This window comes from Podarcis bocagei (assembly GCF_964188305.1).
Source record: "Podarcis bocagei genome assembly, chromosome: 16".
NCBI lineage: Eukaryota > Metazoa > Chordata > Lepidosauria > Squamata > Lacertidae > Podarcis > Podarcis bocagei.
The window spans coordinates 29,484,050-29,500,440 of record NC_138142.1 but is presented as its reverse complement, the minus strand read 5'-3'; the positions used below and the strand labels follow the sequence as shown (position 1 = coordinate 29,500,440).

Here is a 16,391-nt window from a genome sequence, read left to right as displayed (position 1 = left end):
AGATGGGCCAGTGGTCTGACTCAGCCGAAGGCAACTTCCTATGCTACTAATCCATTTCGTATTTGTCAATTCCATAACAACCTTCTAAAATCCTCCCACAAAGCCAGGAGTCTCACTCTTGGTCTCGTATCCAGCAGAGGGAGCGAAGGAGAGGAGGATGGTTTATTGGAGTGCTGGGTGGGTGTTTTTTCCCTTCTTCTTCCAGTCTGCTGTTTGCTCCCACTACCAGACTTCCCAGAAAGAGCAAAAGCCCTTGGCTAGAGACCAGGCAAGTGCTTCAGTGAGTCTCAAAGGAACCAGAGAGGCCAGCAGGCATCTCACCTGGATGGGCTATGATCCGAAAATCTGAGTCAAGAAGGTAAGTGAGGCATTCATGTCAACTGCCTTGTAGCCTTTAGAGATCGACACGATCTAAGGCACAGCTGAGGCCATTTCCAGACAATCTGTTTTCATGAGCATTTATCCTGCCGTGTTTGCACAAAGTTTGCGGGGAGGCTAAGACAACCATGGCCATTTATCTAGCACTTGTTCTGATTTGTTTGTGGGCATGTTAGATGGCGTAGCATCAAAGCAACGGCTATCCCACAATTTATTGTGCATTGCCTATCGTTTTCCTTATAAAAAGAAGACGGGGGGGTTGCAGGGGGGCGAGTTTGTTGTGCAAATGCTCCAAATCAGCCTGAATTGCGCAACCTGAATTTGCCAGCATGTGGCTGAATCCTACCAAAACTGTTGACTGCCTGGAAAATGCTTTTGTACAATGTAAGGGGACAAATCCTGGTAAATTGACCCAGGACAGTGACTCTCAGGCCTAAAAACCAGCCTCATTACCCACTGAGCTCTTTTGATATTATCTGTCTGTGTCAAATCACTGATGGTCAGTGGATTGTAGACCTAAACAGCCACAGTTATTCTGTGGCATAAAGCTTTCGGCCACAATAAAAAGTCTAGTTTTATAGTGCCACAAGGCTCTTTCTATGTTTGTTTGCCTGAATAGGCTAGCACAGCTGCCTCTCTGGAACATAGCTTTAGATTTAATATAGACTAGATGCTCATCAGAAATAAACACATTTCACCTAGGAATGAAAGACAAATTTGATTCTGTTCACATTTGAAGGCAAGCATACCTCATTCACACTTTCACGAACCCAAACCCAGCGAACCTTGACGGCTCTCAGAATATGGCAAAGATGTTCTCAGGCCAAGTGACATGTACCAAAATAGAGGCACTGGGGTAAAATGTATGTCTATGCATGTAAAGCCAAAAATTAGCATGCAGAAAAATTGCACTATATTAGAGGAAATTGCTTTGCGAAAAATGTGTATGATGGGCAAAATTGCATACCAAAAAAAATAAATGTGCATAGCAGGAGAAATTCATCCTAAATTGAATTTCCACAAGCCCTTTAAAAACAGCATTCACAAACCACCGTGGAAATGTGGAGGGAAACCAAAACTGAGACATTCACCCATCAAATGAAAAATTGTGGGAAAGAATTTTGCTTGCCGTTTAACAACAGAATTTCCTCAACAGACACACAGAAATGCTTTCTGCCCATCCTGCGCCCTTGGAGGTTGTAAGGGGATGGTTTGCATCGCAAGCGTAGGTCAGATGGCAGAAGAGAAACAGTTGTGGGCTACAATGGGGAACCACGGGCAAGAGAAAGCCTGCTTGTTAACCGTGCTCACTCAGAAGCATTTCCAATTCTTTTCAGAAGGATTTTACCGGTACTTCCAAGCAAATTGGTTTTGCTTGGAATGAGAAAGCACTGCTGTTCTCATTTGAACAGAGAACCCAGAATCAGTACCGAGAGACTGTTTTATGTGTGCCTCACCTTTTCCAGGTTAAGGGGAACCATTGCCCCCTGCTCAAGAAGGGTTGGGGGACATCGTACGTGTGGCGTCATGCATGCGCAACGGACCCCTCCAATGTTGGGCACAACTCAGCATCCCTGGCCGGAGACCTGGGAGACCACAGGGGACCTTGAACCTGCCAGTATCTCTCAGCCTAAGCCTACCTCTCAGGGTTGTTGTGAGGATAAAATTGGAAGAGGGGAAGAGAACCATGTGCTCCCCCTTGCGGTCCAAGAGGGAAAAGTGGGGTGCAACTGTCATTATAATGTAAAGGATTCTCAGAACAGAGAAGCATGGGATCCCCCCTCTCCCCAAAGCAAGGTGACTATATGCTCAGAGGCACTGTCACCATTACTTTCTGTAACAATGTGCTGCTGCTTGCGAGGGAACGTTGAGTTTCCGTTTTCTGAAAATGTATATAACAATTTGTCCCCATATACCACCCCAAGAAACATTCCATGTTAACTGAATCACTTTAAAAGGTAAAGGTAAAGGACCCCTGACAGTTAAGTCCAGTTACAGACGACTCTGAGGTTGCGGCGCTCATCTCGCTTTACTGGCCGAGGGAGCCGACCTTTGTCCGCAGACAGTTTTTCTAGGTCATGTGGCCAGTATGACCAAGCCGCTTCTGGTGAAACCAGAGCAGTGCACGGAAATGCCGTTTACCTTCCCACTGGAGTGGTACCTATTTATCTACTTGTGCTGGCGTGCTTTTGAACTGCTAGGTTGGCAGGAGCAGGGACAGAGCAACGGGAGCTCACCCTGTCACGGGAATTCGAACCACCAACCTTCCAATCGGCAAGCCCAAGAGGCTCAGTGGTTTAGACCACAGCGACACCCGCATTGCTTTAAATCTGTGCTATTGTGCTCAGTACGGCTACTCTGATAGAAAGGTTGCTTACTAATTTTCAGTGCTTTGTAATTATCTGGAGCTGCGTTGAGCGTGGTGTTGTTGTTGGGGGAACAGTGTACAGATAATCAGTCAAATCAAATGTCTTTCTGGGCCAAGCCATGGTACTGGAAAGAGGTTCAGGGGCTCAATCCTGCACGCTCGAATGAAAAGTTCTAAACACTTCAGTGTTTAGAAGCTCTCGCAAGTTCTGTGGAATTGCAAGCACGTGGCTTAAGCAGACGGGGAGAGCTTATATGGGGAAGATATGAGACAAATGTTCCACTTCTCTGGAGAGAGCTGAGTGGGGGCTCACTTCCCCAGTCCGCCCCCCGCCCCCAACAGTAACATTAACCACCTGCCAGCAAAGGCAGCCTCAAAGGTTTCCTGCACATGTGCTACGTCTTATTCTCTTCACATAGCTTTTGGAAGATCTGGTTTCTCTTTCCCACAGCAAAAAAAAAGTGGGAAAAGTCAAGACACCCCACCCCACGCAAGGGACAGGTAAATCTGTCTGACTTGGTTTTCCTGGTTCTCAATTTTTCAGCCTTAATTTCACTTCTTCACTTTTTTTACATCCGTTTCTGGTCTTTTGTTTTTAAGTCTTCATGAAATTCCATCAGCATTTTAGTGCGATTTTTCATTCCCCCCCCCCAAAAAAAGCTTAACAACTTTTGTGTCCTGAATTTTCCTTCTAGAAACATGGCACCCCTACCCTACCCTTGACCACTGGCTTTGCTTCCCAGCTTCCCGTCGGAGCGTCTGCTTGGCCACACAGTGAGGAAAGGATGCTGAACTAGACGGGTCTTTGGCGTGGTCCAGCAGAAGCAGCCAGGCTCTCCTTATGTCCCTGTGTTAGATTCCCTTCAGGGGCCTTGCTGGACCCCAGGCAAGGTTGTAAACAACTGCCTTCTGTTTCAAATTAAGGCTTTTAGAAGGAGAGAAATTAAATAAGGGTAAGCAGGCAGACGGTCCCCGACTCTGGGCATCAATTGAGAATGGATGCGTCTGCAGATATAAAAGACACCATTATGTAATGCATCAGATCCTAGATCTATCTGCGCCGCCACTCGTTTCTAACGGCAGCCAGGCTGGTGCTTTTGGAAAGTCAGAGGCAGGCTATGAAACTGGACATTTCTACTTGATAAGCCCACCTTTCCTCCAAGGTGGCAGACATGGTTCTCCCCCTTCACATCCTACCCTCACAACGACCCTGCAAGGTAGGTCAGGCTGAGATGGCAACCACCTTTGAACATCAATGCGCACAGAACAGATCATGTTTATTAATATTATAGTCAATATTACAAAATGCAAACAAACCATTCAAGTTCATCCATCCACTGCAAGAACAGAACGGGAGTTAAGGTTACGCTAAGGGATGCGGGTGACGCTGTGGTCTAAACCACTGAGCCTCTTGGGCTTGCCAATCAGAAGGTTGGTGGTTTGAATCCCCACAACAGGGTGAGCTCCTGTTGCTAGGTCCCAGCTCCTGCCAACTTAGCAGTTCGAAAGCACACCCAAAAGTGCAAGTAGATAAATAGGTACTTCTCCGGTGGGAAGGTAAACGGTGTTTCCGTGCACTGCTCTGGTTTCAGTGTTCCGTTGCGCCAGAAGCGGCTTAGTCATGCTGACCACATGACCCGGAAAAACTGTCTGCGGAGCGGACAAACGCCGGCTCCTTCGGCCTGTAAAGCGAGATGAGCGCCGCAACCCCAGAGTCGTCTGTAACTGGACTTAACTGTCAGGGGTCCTTTACCTTTACCTTTTTAAGGGTTTATTTGCAGCCCACCATTCCCCCAAGGAGCTCAATATGGCAGAGATTATTCTCCCCCCCCTCCCCATTTATCCTTACAACTAAGGTGAAGCTGAGAGACAGGTGCTTGACCTAGTGAGCTTCATGGCAGAGCAGGTGTTTGAATCTGAGTCTCCCAGGTCATAGTCCAGCCCTCTAACCACTACACCACACTGTGTCTCGACATGGAGGTTTTTGTTACTTGGTGCTGGAGGGAGCAATTTATGTCATCCACCTGCAAAAATAAAGACGGACAAAGTTTCCCCACTCCTCTTTTACGGCAAAGCCTCTCTGCTCGTGCTCAGACGTAGGCCACGTCAGGTGACCTGTTTATTGAGCATTCCTCCAAATTTGTTTGCAGGCAACGCCTGTGGGGTGGCTAGATGTCATCGGCTATTTACTGAGCATTTTTGCAGAGAGGTCAGGTGAGGCTGCATCAAGCCATCGTTTATCCCACACTTTCCCTGTGTGCATTCCTGACACTTTGATGTACTTTAATTGTACAAACCTTAAATTCCTCCCGCAAAAACATTTATTAATTTTTACTTTCGTAAAAACATTTCAAGGCAGCATTACAATATCTAAGAATAAAACCAGCGAGAAGCATCCACAAAAGCATTGTTAAATGCCAATGAATGAAAATTCATATTGCAAAGGAGGCCTAAGTTTAAAACAGTGCCACTCCAGACCCTCCAAGTGTCCCAGTTTCTGAGTTGATCCTGGAATGTCCCCATTTTCCTTAGGGCAATCCTATTTTCATCAGATAAATGTTGGAGGGTATGGAGTTATGCAACAACCCCTGAGCCAAGGAGATAAGTAACTATACAAGCTATATAAGACATCTGAGGGTAGTCCTATATAGGGAATTTTTTTTAAAAAAAGTTTACTGTTTTATTATGTTTTTATATATGTTGGAAGCTACCCAGAGTGGCTGTGTGGAGCATCATCATCATTGAATAGGACATCCCTATTTTCATCAGAGAAATGTTGGAGGGTATACATTCCCCTTATCACAAAATGTCCAATGGGAGGTAGCTCAGACCCTCCCTATTTTCCAACAAGAGTCCCGAATTTACAGAAGCCATCCTGGTTTCTGATTTGATTCCAGAATGTTTTCCTTAGGACGTCCCGATTTTCAACAGAGAAATGTTGGAGGGTATGCTGGTTTGTTGCGCAAGACCTCCAAACCAACTTGAATCATTGCACAACCTGCGCTAACTGGAATTTGTGACTGAATCGCACCTGAAAATAGCAACTGTTGGAACTGTACTGGAGCAATACTTCACACAGCTTCGATGTACCTTTGTGACACTGAAAGTAATGATTAGTGCCCTGCCCGTGGAGCTGTGGAATGCCACCACCTCTGGCCGCAGCCAATCGGGTGCCACATTCCCCGCTCTCCCATGAGCATCCATGCAACGCACCACCCTTTCCATGAACCAAACCCCAAAATAGAACAGCACGCTGACTTACAGCAGCGGCAGAGAAAGAGAGGAAGGCAGGCAGCGCAGAGGTGTCACTCTGCAATTTTATTCCATAAACACAGTGTGAGTAAGAACACGCTTTGGCAGATTCCAGAGGGTTCAAGAAAGTGAGACTCAAAACGTTCCCACAAATGCACACCGATATTGTGAGTCACACACCAGTTGAGGCTGTTGTATTAGGGCGAAAGGGGCACTCGCTGCCCAACAAACCTCCTTCTACCCTTAGCCAGCCCCCACCCAGCCACCTACCTGCCTGCTTTTGAACTTACAACCCATCCCGGGGGTAGCACTCCCTCTCAGCTTCTTGTTCTCTACAGTGGCGGAGGAAGGTGAGTGCGGTAGGCGTGGGCTGCCCTGGGTGTCATCACTGAGGGGTGTGTGACAAAATGACAAAAATATGAGTTTTTGAAAATAATTAAATAATAAAAATAAAAAATTGGGCTCGCGAAACTTTTTAGTTCAGTCAAGAAACGCAACGAAACGCGGCTGGCACTGGGCGCCACACCGTGATTGCTGGCACTTACCGCGGGGCCTGCAGCATGCCCGAGCCACGCGTCTCTCCTGGGAGTGACGTGGTGGCTTGGGCGCCCGCAGGCTCATGGAGCTTGCGTCTGCCCACCGCCTCTCCCTCATCTGCCCTACAGGTGAGGGGGAGGCGGCAAAGAGGCTCCACACAGCGCACCCCACCCCCGGCTGCAGGATGCGTGCGCCGCACTGGTCACAAGGCTCATCCATGATTCCAAGGCATCGGTCCGAGAGGTTTTTTCCTTTTGTCCCACTGCTTTCCCCAGGAAAGCCCATTGTTTACCTCTGAATGCGTAACAAATCAGGTTTGTTACGGATTGGCGTCGTTCCGATTCAGCGGTAATAATGATGAGAATAACTTTATTATTTGTACCCTGCCCACCTGACTGGGTTTCCCCAGCCACTCTGGGTGACAGACACCAAAACCCTGCACAAACACTATGCCAGTGTTTCCCAACCACTGTTCCGCGGCACACTAGTGTGCCGCGAGATGTTGCCTGGTGTGCCGCGAGATGTTGCCTGGAGGGAGGCGGGCGAGTCGGGCGGCGAGGGGCGGGGCGGCGGCGAGGAGAGGCCGCCCAGCGCGGGGCTCTCGCCGTCTGCCTGCCTGGCTGCCTCCGAGCTCAGCAGGCAGCGCCTCCGTCCGCAGCGCCCGCCTCGCGGCTCTCATTCCCTGCCCCTGCCAAAGCTCACCCAGCCAAGCCGCGCTCTCCTTCCTGCCTCACTTTGCTGCCTCCTCCCCCCCCCACCCCCAAAGCTTGGAGGTTCCCCGGCAAGGGGGAGGGGAAAAAATTGAAACTTATACTTTCGTGCGTCCCTCCCGGCGTGACGCTGCGCGCTGACGTCACGGGGCTGTAATGGTGGTGTGCCTCGAGATTTTTTTCATCAAACAAGTGTGCCTTTGCCCAAAAAAGGTTGGGAAACACTGCACTATGCAATAGAATGAACATGTCATCAACACCCCCCACAACCCCCTCCCTCTCCCTCGACCTCTTCCCCCCCAAAAAAGTCTATGACAAAAGTAGCAGAATCTAGACACATATAAAAAATGTTGTGAAAATGTTTTTTTTAAAAAAGTTTTGAAATATATATTGAATTTGCCATAGCTCACCATCACCATCTAGTGTTATATTTGTATAATGCACTTTACAACAAACTTAAAACGTTTTATTTGCAGCTGTATAGCTGAGTCCAGTGTCTCATACTGAATGTAAATGAACTGTGAGAAAAGATGCTATGAACTGAAAGTAGAGACACAACATGTACTTTTCCTTGTTAATTTGTTTGTTTTGTATCACAAGAAAGTCTTTAATAAAAACTAAATTAAAAACAAACAAACAAACAAAAACAGTGGCTTTCCCAGAGGGAGAGCCATGGGGCAAAAGAAAAACGTCTCGTACCCATGCCTAGAAACTGTGGGACTAGTGTGGATGAGTCCATCATGTAGAACCGGAAGATGGGGACAAAAATATTCCGGGCTCTGTGTTTCTCTGCATTATCTCTACTCCCAGGCTGGGGCCAGTTTGCAAGGAGAGACTCCCTTAATTAGACAATGGCCAGCAAGGGGACTTACTGCTGCCCAATTCATCACAAGGGCACAACACTTGCCCCACCCTGGGCACTGGCAACCCACGCTATGCCCCTGGCTGGGCAAGTCACAGGAAAGGCCCCCTGATTCTCCTTTCAACTCTGTCATCCCTTCTCCAGCCTTTCTGTTTCCTTTTCCCAGTTGCAACAGCAGTCGCAGTTTAGGGCAGGTTTCCGCTGCCTGTGTCGTACTACAATTCCCAAACTTCCTGGAGCATCGATCCTGTTTGTCAGGGTTAATTTTGTCCTTCTAATGTCCCAGAGAACTAATGTTTGGGCAGGAGAACACGCTGATGTTTTACCCCCTCTCCCTGGGTCAAATTCCTCCGTCTCCCAATTCTGGCACCCGAGAGATTGCCTCTTGTTGACAAATAGAAGGCAGCCCTCTGGCTTGGAGCACCTACAGAGGCACAGGATATTCCAGATGGCTTAGCACTCTCGATCCTCACCGCCCAAAGATGTACAGACCGAGGAGGAGGGTGGCAGGAGCAGCTCTTTCCCCATCAGCACCTCCATGATGACATCCAGAGCTCCATTCATCAAAAGCTAATGTAAATATTTTCCGCCAACGGACGGATGCCTAAGAGAGGCAGCGTTCTCGACCACGCTCCGCTCTTGGCCCGATCCACAAGACACGCGCACCTGGCTTCCTCACTTGGCAAGCCCCTCTCCTCCCAGCCTTGGTAGAGGTTTAGAAACCATTTGGAGCAGGCAAGAAAAATCACGGCCCAAAAATACGAGGGTGGAGCAGGCTGGTGCCGTAAGCCTGGCACCTGGGTCTAGAGAATTGGGGGCAAGGGGGGGGTTGGATTTCAGTCTGGTTCATGTTGAAAAGGAAGCCTCCCTGCTTTACCCTTCCCAAAACAAGGCATGCCCCAAGGGCAGCCATCCTTCGAAGACAGCACTGCTTCAAATTTGGTGATGCAGTTCTGCAAGCAAAAAATGTGTACCAAAAATGCATGTACAGTGGTACCTCGGGTTAAGTACTTAATTCGTTCCAGAGGTCCGTTCTTAACCTGAAACTGTTCTTAACCTGAAGCACCACTTTAGCTAATGGGGCCCCTGCTGCAGCCGTGCCGCCGGAGCACGATTTCTGTTCTCATCCTGAAGCAAAGTTCGTAACCTGAAGCACTATTTCTGGGTTAGCGGAGTCTGTAACCTGAAGCGTATGTAACCTGAAGCGTATGTAACCTGAGGTACCACTGTAGTGGAGAGCAATGGGCACAGAAATGCATGCATTGGTGAAGGTAGCATAGAACGGTGTGTTATATTAGAGGAAATGGCAAAAGTGTGGATGTCTCACAGACTGCTTGGGTGCATAGGAATGGTGGGAGGGGAACCACCTGGGGAACCCCCCCCCCCGAAGGAAGAAGGCTCAAGCCCTGGGGAGTGGTGGTGGGATGGCAAGGGGAGGTCAGAGGGAGAAGAGGGAGGTGCCTGAAGCTGAAGAAGAAACAGAAGCAGAAACTGAAGCAGGCGAGAGCAAGGAGGGAGGCCAAGAGGCAGGGATGAGTCAGGCTGGGGAAGTCACGGGTGTCTCTCCCTCCTCCTGCGACAAGCTCCCATCCCTGCTGGTCTCCCAGAGCCAGGAAAGGTATGAAGAGAGCAGAGGCGCTCTCTCAGATTGCATGGGGGGAACCCTGGAGAGGAAGGGACAAACCCTGAGTGAGCCCCTGGGATTTCACACCGCTTGGAGATTGGGGCGGCATGTAACCCTGCTGCCTGGGTGACTGTGGGCCAGTCACTGCCTCTCTCTCCGCCTAACCTTCCTCACAGGGTTGTTTTGAGGATAACATGGACACCACCTTGAGCTCCTTGGAGGAAAGATGGAATAAAAATGTAACAACAACAACACTTTCCACTACATGTTTAGGGTAATCCAGATTAGGACCACAGCAGGGTGGGTGCAGGGTGTCAAAGCAAAACTGGGTGGAGCAGTACATCTCCATTTTACCTCTGTGCAGTAAACTAGTTTCCACACACTTGCACCCCTCTCTCCATCTTCCATCCATGCAAGAAAGAGCATTACCAGACTTTAAGGGCACATTCCAGCCAGGCACAAACACTGGGGGTTCAAAGCAAGACCAGTGAGACTGCAGCCTGGGAAGAATCCTTAGGACCAGATGGAGAGGCTTGGAGGGCTACCCCACATTCTTGAGGGTTTCCCGTTCCTGTTCTATTGCATGGCAGCAGCTCCACCAAGATCTCAATGGCAGAAGAGTCTGTTCTATCACTTAAAAAGGTAAAGGGACCCCTGACCATGAGGTCCAGTCGTGGCCAACTCTGGGGTTGCGGCGCTCATCTCGCTTTATTGGCCAAGGGAGCCAGCGTACAGCTTCCAGGTCATGTGGCCAGCATGACTAAGCCGCTTCTGGTGAACCAGAGCAGCGCACGGAAACACCGTTTACCTTCCTGCCGGAGCGGGACCTATTTATCTACTTGCACTTTGACGTGCTTTCAAACTGCTAGGTTGGCAGGAGCAGGGACCGAGCAACCGGAGCTCACCCCATCGCAGGGATTCAAACCGCCGACCTTCTGATCGGCAAGTCCTAGGCTTTGTGGTTTAACCCACAGCGCCACCCGCGTCCCCTGTTCTATCACTTACCTGACTTCTTTTTGAACTTGAACTTGGAACCTCCTGCACACCCAGCAGGTCCTGCCCCTGAGCTACAAGCCTCCCTATTTTTAATCAGGCCTCAGCTTCCTTCTCTCCCAAGGTGCCTCTGTGGTGCCAGGAGGTTCTGTTTGAGCTCGTGACTATGGAATATTGACACAAGGGGAAGACAGAGAAGAAGTGGGGGAAGCCCCACAAGGAGCAGTTTTGAAAAGAACAACGGCCGGCTCTTTCTGCTTGAGAAACCCCCCACTGCCACCGTCACCCTCAGCTGCCCCTTGGTGGGCAGGAGGGAGAGAAAGAGAAAGGAGAAAGGAAGGAGAAGAAAGACCAAAGGAGACCTTCCAAGCTGCCCAGGGAGGGACAGGAGGTGAGGTGAGGACACTGTAGACCAAAGCAGCTGTTTGTCCCATATGGCAGGCCTTCAGGTATGCTAGATTTATTTTCTTAGATTACCTGCAGACGGTCGCCATTTGCTACTGGGTCAAGGTACTTGGGTTAATTCACAAAGCCTAAACAACTGGGGCTCAAAAGACCTTAAAAATCCTTCCTGATTCCTTATGCTCCACCACAAGCCTTGAGATCCTCAGTTGGGGCATTTCTAGGGGTTTCCCCATACCCCTGAGGTTCGGCTCACCTTTGCAAGGGACCAGAGCCTGAGGGTGGTAAGCCTTGCCCTGTGGAACTCACTGCCAGTAGACGATTTGACAGAAACCATCCCTTTCTTTCTTCAGATGCCTTCTGAGAATGGCACACCCTCCAACATTTCTCTGATGAAAATAGGGACATCCTATTCAACAACAACAATTTTATTATTTATACCCCACCCATCTGACTGGGTTGCTTCAGATGTCTTCTAAAGGTTGGGGGGGTGCTTCAGATGTATAGTTACTTATCTTCCTTGGTTCGGGAGTCCAATAATGCCATACTCTCCAACATTTACCTGATGAAAATAGGAATGCCATAAGGAAAAGCGGGACATTCCAGGATCAAATCAGAAACCAGGACAGCTTCTGTAAATCCGGGACTGTTCCTGGAAAAGAGGGGCACTTGGAAGGTCTGGAATGGCACCTTTTTCAATGCAGGCCTCCTTTGCAATATGAATTTTCTCCTTTTTAGCTCATCGGCATTTAACAGTGGATGCTTCTTGCTGGTTTTTTTCTTAGATATTGTAATGCTGCCTTTTTACTGTTATGAAAGTAAAAATTAATAAATGTTTTGAAGGAGGAATTTAAGGTTTGCACAATTAAAGTACATTTAAGTGCTTTGCTGCAACAAACCCACTTAAAACACACACACACACACACCAGACTTTTTGCAATTGGAAGTGTGATGGGGAGATGGATGGATGGATGGATGAGCGAATGATTGGTAAGATGTGTAAACGCCTTGCAAGCAAATCAAGATGAATGATCCATGTCATATAATCTTCCCACAAGCCAAACAAAATGAATGGCTATTAGCCACAATGGCTATACACTGTTATTGGAGGCAGTGTGCCAATTGGTCGTAATCACAAGTGGAGATTTCTCTGCTATGCTCAGCTCCTGCTTGCAAGCTTCCCAGAGGCATCTGGTTGGAAACTGAGAACAGGATGCTGGACAAGATGGGGCTTTGGCCTGATCCAGCAGCCAGGCTCTTCTTATCTTCTTACAAATGTTCAGTAAAGACAGGGCATTGCCTAACCTCCACTTAAGCACTGTGCAGGCAAATGGAGACAAATGCATGCCCCACAAGTGTCCCGGAAAAACCGGGACATCCTTTTTTAATCACTAGAGAATAGTGGCCGTTTTGGATGCCACGATCTCACGCAATTTTGCGGTGTGGTTTCCCCCTGAAAAATGTGCTCCCCACCTCCCCAGGTCAAGAGCCTCATGCTCTACTGATTGAGCTACCACGGTGAAGCTTTCCCCATAATTGTATGAGAATAGCTTAACCTGTTGAGCTTCCACTTAGAAAATAAGACAGAAGCCAGAAAAGTGCATTGAAGGGGGAGGTTGAAACGGGAGCTCTTTAGGAGATCGGGGATTTATATCGCCTGGTGTCCAAACAGGAAGTGCATCAAACATAGCTCTGACTTCACTCATTGGCTAAAATGTCTGACAAGTGGAACAGGCAGGTTGTCTCATTTCACAGATTTCACTTATGAGGATACCTGCACATTTTGCTTCACAACTGTTTTTCTAAGAGGACTAGAGACTTAATTTTTTAAAAAAGGCTCAGAGCTGGAGCGCGGATCTATCTGGGACCACCAATGTAGGCTTTGCAGGCATCAGGCTATGTTACTTACTTCTGTCTCCATTCCTCTCCTTCCAGGTGAAATCCTTGGGCTGAAGGACAGTCTGCAACTGCCACTTCCTTTTAATCGGAGGTGGCCGTCAGAAGTAAAAAAGGACCTTGTCCGACATACCCATGTGGCTGTCTTCCTGGAACCCTTTCCTAGATGGTGGCCAGGAGAGACTTCACGGTGACACAATGAACATCTCAAGCAACCCACTAGCTCCAAACAACACCCTGGAACCCACCAAGCCTTCGTCAGAAGGTGGGCACTCTCTTTGGGAGGTGGTCTTGATTATTTTGACGACGGGGATCATCTCCTTTGTCACTGTGGTGGGGAACCTTCTGGTGATGATCTCTTTCAAGGTCAACCGGGAGCTGAAGACCGTCAACAATTACTTCTTGCTCAGCTTAGCTGGTGCCGACCTCATCATTGGAGTCATCTCCATGAACTTGTACACCACCTACATTGTCATGGGGCGGTGGGCGATGGGCAGTGTGGCCTGCGATTTGTGGCTGGCCCTGGACTATGTTGCCAGCAACGCGTCTGTCATGAACCTGTTGGTCATCAGCTTCGACCGCTACTTCTCCATCACCCGCCCGCTCACCTACAGAGCCAAGCGGACACCCAAGAGGGCCGCTGTTATGATAGGCTTGGCTTGGCTGATCTCCATTATCCTGTGGGCACCGGCCATCTTGTTCTGGCAGAACTTTGTCGGCAAGCGGACGGTCCCCGAGGACGACTGCTACATCCAGTTCTTCTCTGTTCCGATCATCACCTTTGGAACGGCCATTGCGGCCTTCTACCTCCCCGTCATCATAATGGTGGCTCTCTACTGGAAGATCTTCCAGGAGATCCAGAAGAGAGCCAAGGAACTGTCTGGACTACAGGGCTCAGAGTTTGGGAGCAAACCCCAAGCTGCCTCCAGAATACCCCCAAACAGTGGCAGCGGGGGCAGCAGCAGTAGCAGCTCAGAGCCATCCCACGCTGTCGCAGCTTCCTCTGCCGTAGTTGTCCTTCCTCTGCAGACATGCTGCTTTCCTGCTGGGCAGAGGGCCGAGGGCCTGTTCGTAGACCAAAGCAGCAATGGCAGCTGGAACAACACGGAGGACGAGGAAGTGGAGGAGGCCTCTGCCGACTCCTTGACATCATCCGAGGGCGAGGAACAGCCCTTCGAAGTCCACACCATCTGCTCAGCAGTCATCCGCCTGCCCATGATCAACACCGTCCTGCAGCCACCGCAGCCAGGTCAGTGCCGAGATCCCAAGGCAACGTCCAGTAGGAACTGGGCAGGCGGAAAGGTCCTCGTCGGGATCCCAAGGCAACCTCCGGTCATGGAGAACAAGCTCAAGAAAGCAGCAATGCCACCCCTGATGGAGAAGACTCCAGCAGCGGCCAAGAGCCAAGCCTTCAGGAGGAAGAGGAGGAAGAATCGTGTCTCCAAAAGGAAAACGCTCTCTCTGATGAAGGAGAAGAAAGCAGCCCGGACACTCAGCGCCATCCTTTTGGCCTTCATCATCACCTGGACTCCCTACAACATCATGGTGCTGGTGTCGACTTTCTGCCAGGGATGCATCCCCAAAGGCCTTTGGAAACTGGGGTACTGGCTTTGCTATGTCAACAGCACCATCAACCCCATGTGCTACGCCCTCTGCAATAGGTCATTCCGGACCACCTTCCGGATGCTGCTGCAGTGTCGTGGGGTTCGGCGGCGCTAGAGGGAGAAGGGAGCAACTCCTAGGTGGCACCGGTCCATTGAGCAAGGGGCAAGAAGACCCCGAGGTGGTGCATAAAACAAGGAAGGGCAAACAGAGAGTGGGATGGAACAGAGATCCTTCCCATTTTTAGGGCTAGGTATTTATATTTTGGAAGGATAACTATGATATGCCTGGGTATGTTTACAGAATTCAGCACTGCAGAGGCACAGAGGTGGTTTCCCCCTTAATGGATGCTTAAATATATATATACTTTTAAGCTCAGAAGACATTTTGCTCCTAAGAACATAAGAACCACTGGGACACTCCATCCTAGACCAGGACATAAAAGCTTCAACCACCTAGACCCCCAGAATCTGGTATTCAGAAGTAGACTGCCTGTGAAAAAATTCGTTCCAGAAAATAAAGTGTTCCTCTGCCAACTTCTAGGCCACCACAAATTCTTTGCAAAAGGAATAAAGGAAGCAGAATAAGTTGTAGGGAAAGTGCAGATTGAATCAGTATCCCTTCGTTATTCAGATTTCAGAATTTATAGGCTTATTAGCAGAGACTTTATGAGACAGAGAGAGAAAACCATAGGTGTATCCAACTAAGTTCTCAGATCAGACCCATTGGAGTTAATGGATCTAAGCTACACTTAACACTAGCTACAACCCTATGCACATGATTCATGTTTGCCTTGCTCACAATTTCTGTTGTTACAAGGACAATAAAAACGAGTACTTTACAAATCCTGTGCAGAACAGTGGAAGTTGTTGGGTGTATTTAGCCTGGAAAAGAGAAGGGGAGACACAATAGTCTTCAGCAAGTCCATGTTGTGCAGAAGATGGAACGGACTTACCGTTGTTTGCCTCTCCAGAAGGCAGAACTGGGAGCAATGGGTGGAAATTGCAGGGAAGCTGTTTTGGATTAAAGATTAGGAGAAACTTGGTAATGGAAAGAGGTACAGAGCAGGCTGCCCAGGAAGATGGCATGTTCTGCTTTGCTGAGGACATCTGAGCAGAGCCTGGAGAGTTATATTTCAGGGGGTGTTTTAGCTGCATCCAACAACAGTGTAGTATAGTGGTTAGGGTGCTGGACTAAGACCTGAGAGACCAGGGTGCAAATCCCCACTCATTCATTTCAGTGCACTGGTTGATCTTGGACCAGGTACTCACTTTCAACCTAACCTACCTCACAGGGTTGTTGTGAGGATTAAAATGGGGGGTGGGGGGTGGGATCGTGTATGTTGCTTTGAGCTCCGTGAAGGAAAGGTGGGGTATAAATGTAATGTAATGAAATAAGTTATAGATCCTGCTCAGAGCAGGCAGTTGGGCTGGATAAACGTCTAACGCCATTTCCAGCTTTTAACGATTCTATGAACTTGCGTCACCTTTTCAAAACAAAACCAAAAAAGCATGCAATCTTAATGTCGCCCATGATTACAAATAAGGCTGTGACCCAATGAAAGAAGTGTGAGTTACTTAATCCACTGAGAATCCATTAAACCTGCATAAATGTACAATTTTTAAGGGAACGCGAGCTTCTTGGGCTTCAGATAACGCAGGGATTTCCAACGTGACACCCATGGGTGCAAGGGTAACTTTGAGGTCTTCCCCTGATGCTTGGGGTGCCTCTGCCCTCTCCCCCTCCCAGCACCCCCTTAGTCAAGAG

At 48.9% G+C, this 16,391-nt stretch overlaps 1 protein-coding gene across 2 annotated transcripts; it reads left to right on the top strand.

The window, feature by feature from the left end:
• The first annotated feature begins 305 nt into the window (after positions 1-305).
• On the top strand, positions 306-16,391 carry CHRM1 (cholinergic receptor muscarinic 1). 2 transcript variants are annotated; one of them, XM_081174505.1, is made up of 2 exons: positions 306-358; positions 13,062-16,391. In XM_081174505.1, exon 2 carries the CDS (start codon positions 13,158-13,160, stop codon positions 14,739-14,741), a length of 1,584 nt encoding a protein of 527 aa, XP_081030631.1. In that variant the 5' UTR covers positions 306-358; positions 13,062-13,157; the 3' UTR covers positions 14,742-16,391. The 2 variants fall into 2 exon arrangements, with proteins under 2 accessions (XP_081030631.1, XP_081030630.1); XM_081174504.1 differs by lacking the exon at positions 306-358 and adding an exon at positions 10,987-11,120.

What these genes read in the sequence shown, in the direction of transcription:
- CHRM1 (XM_081174505.1), top strand. Translation starts at nt 13,158, where the DNA reads ATGTGGCTGTCTTCCTGGAACCCTTTCCTAGATGGTGGCCAGGAGAGA.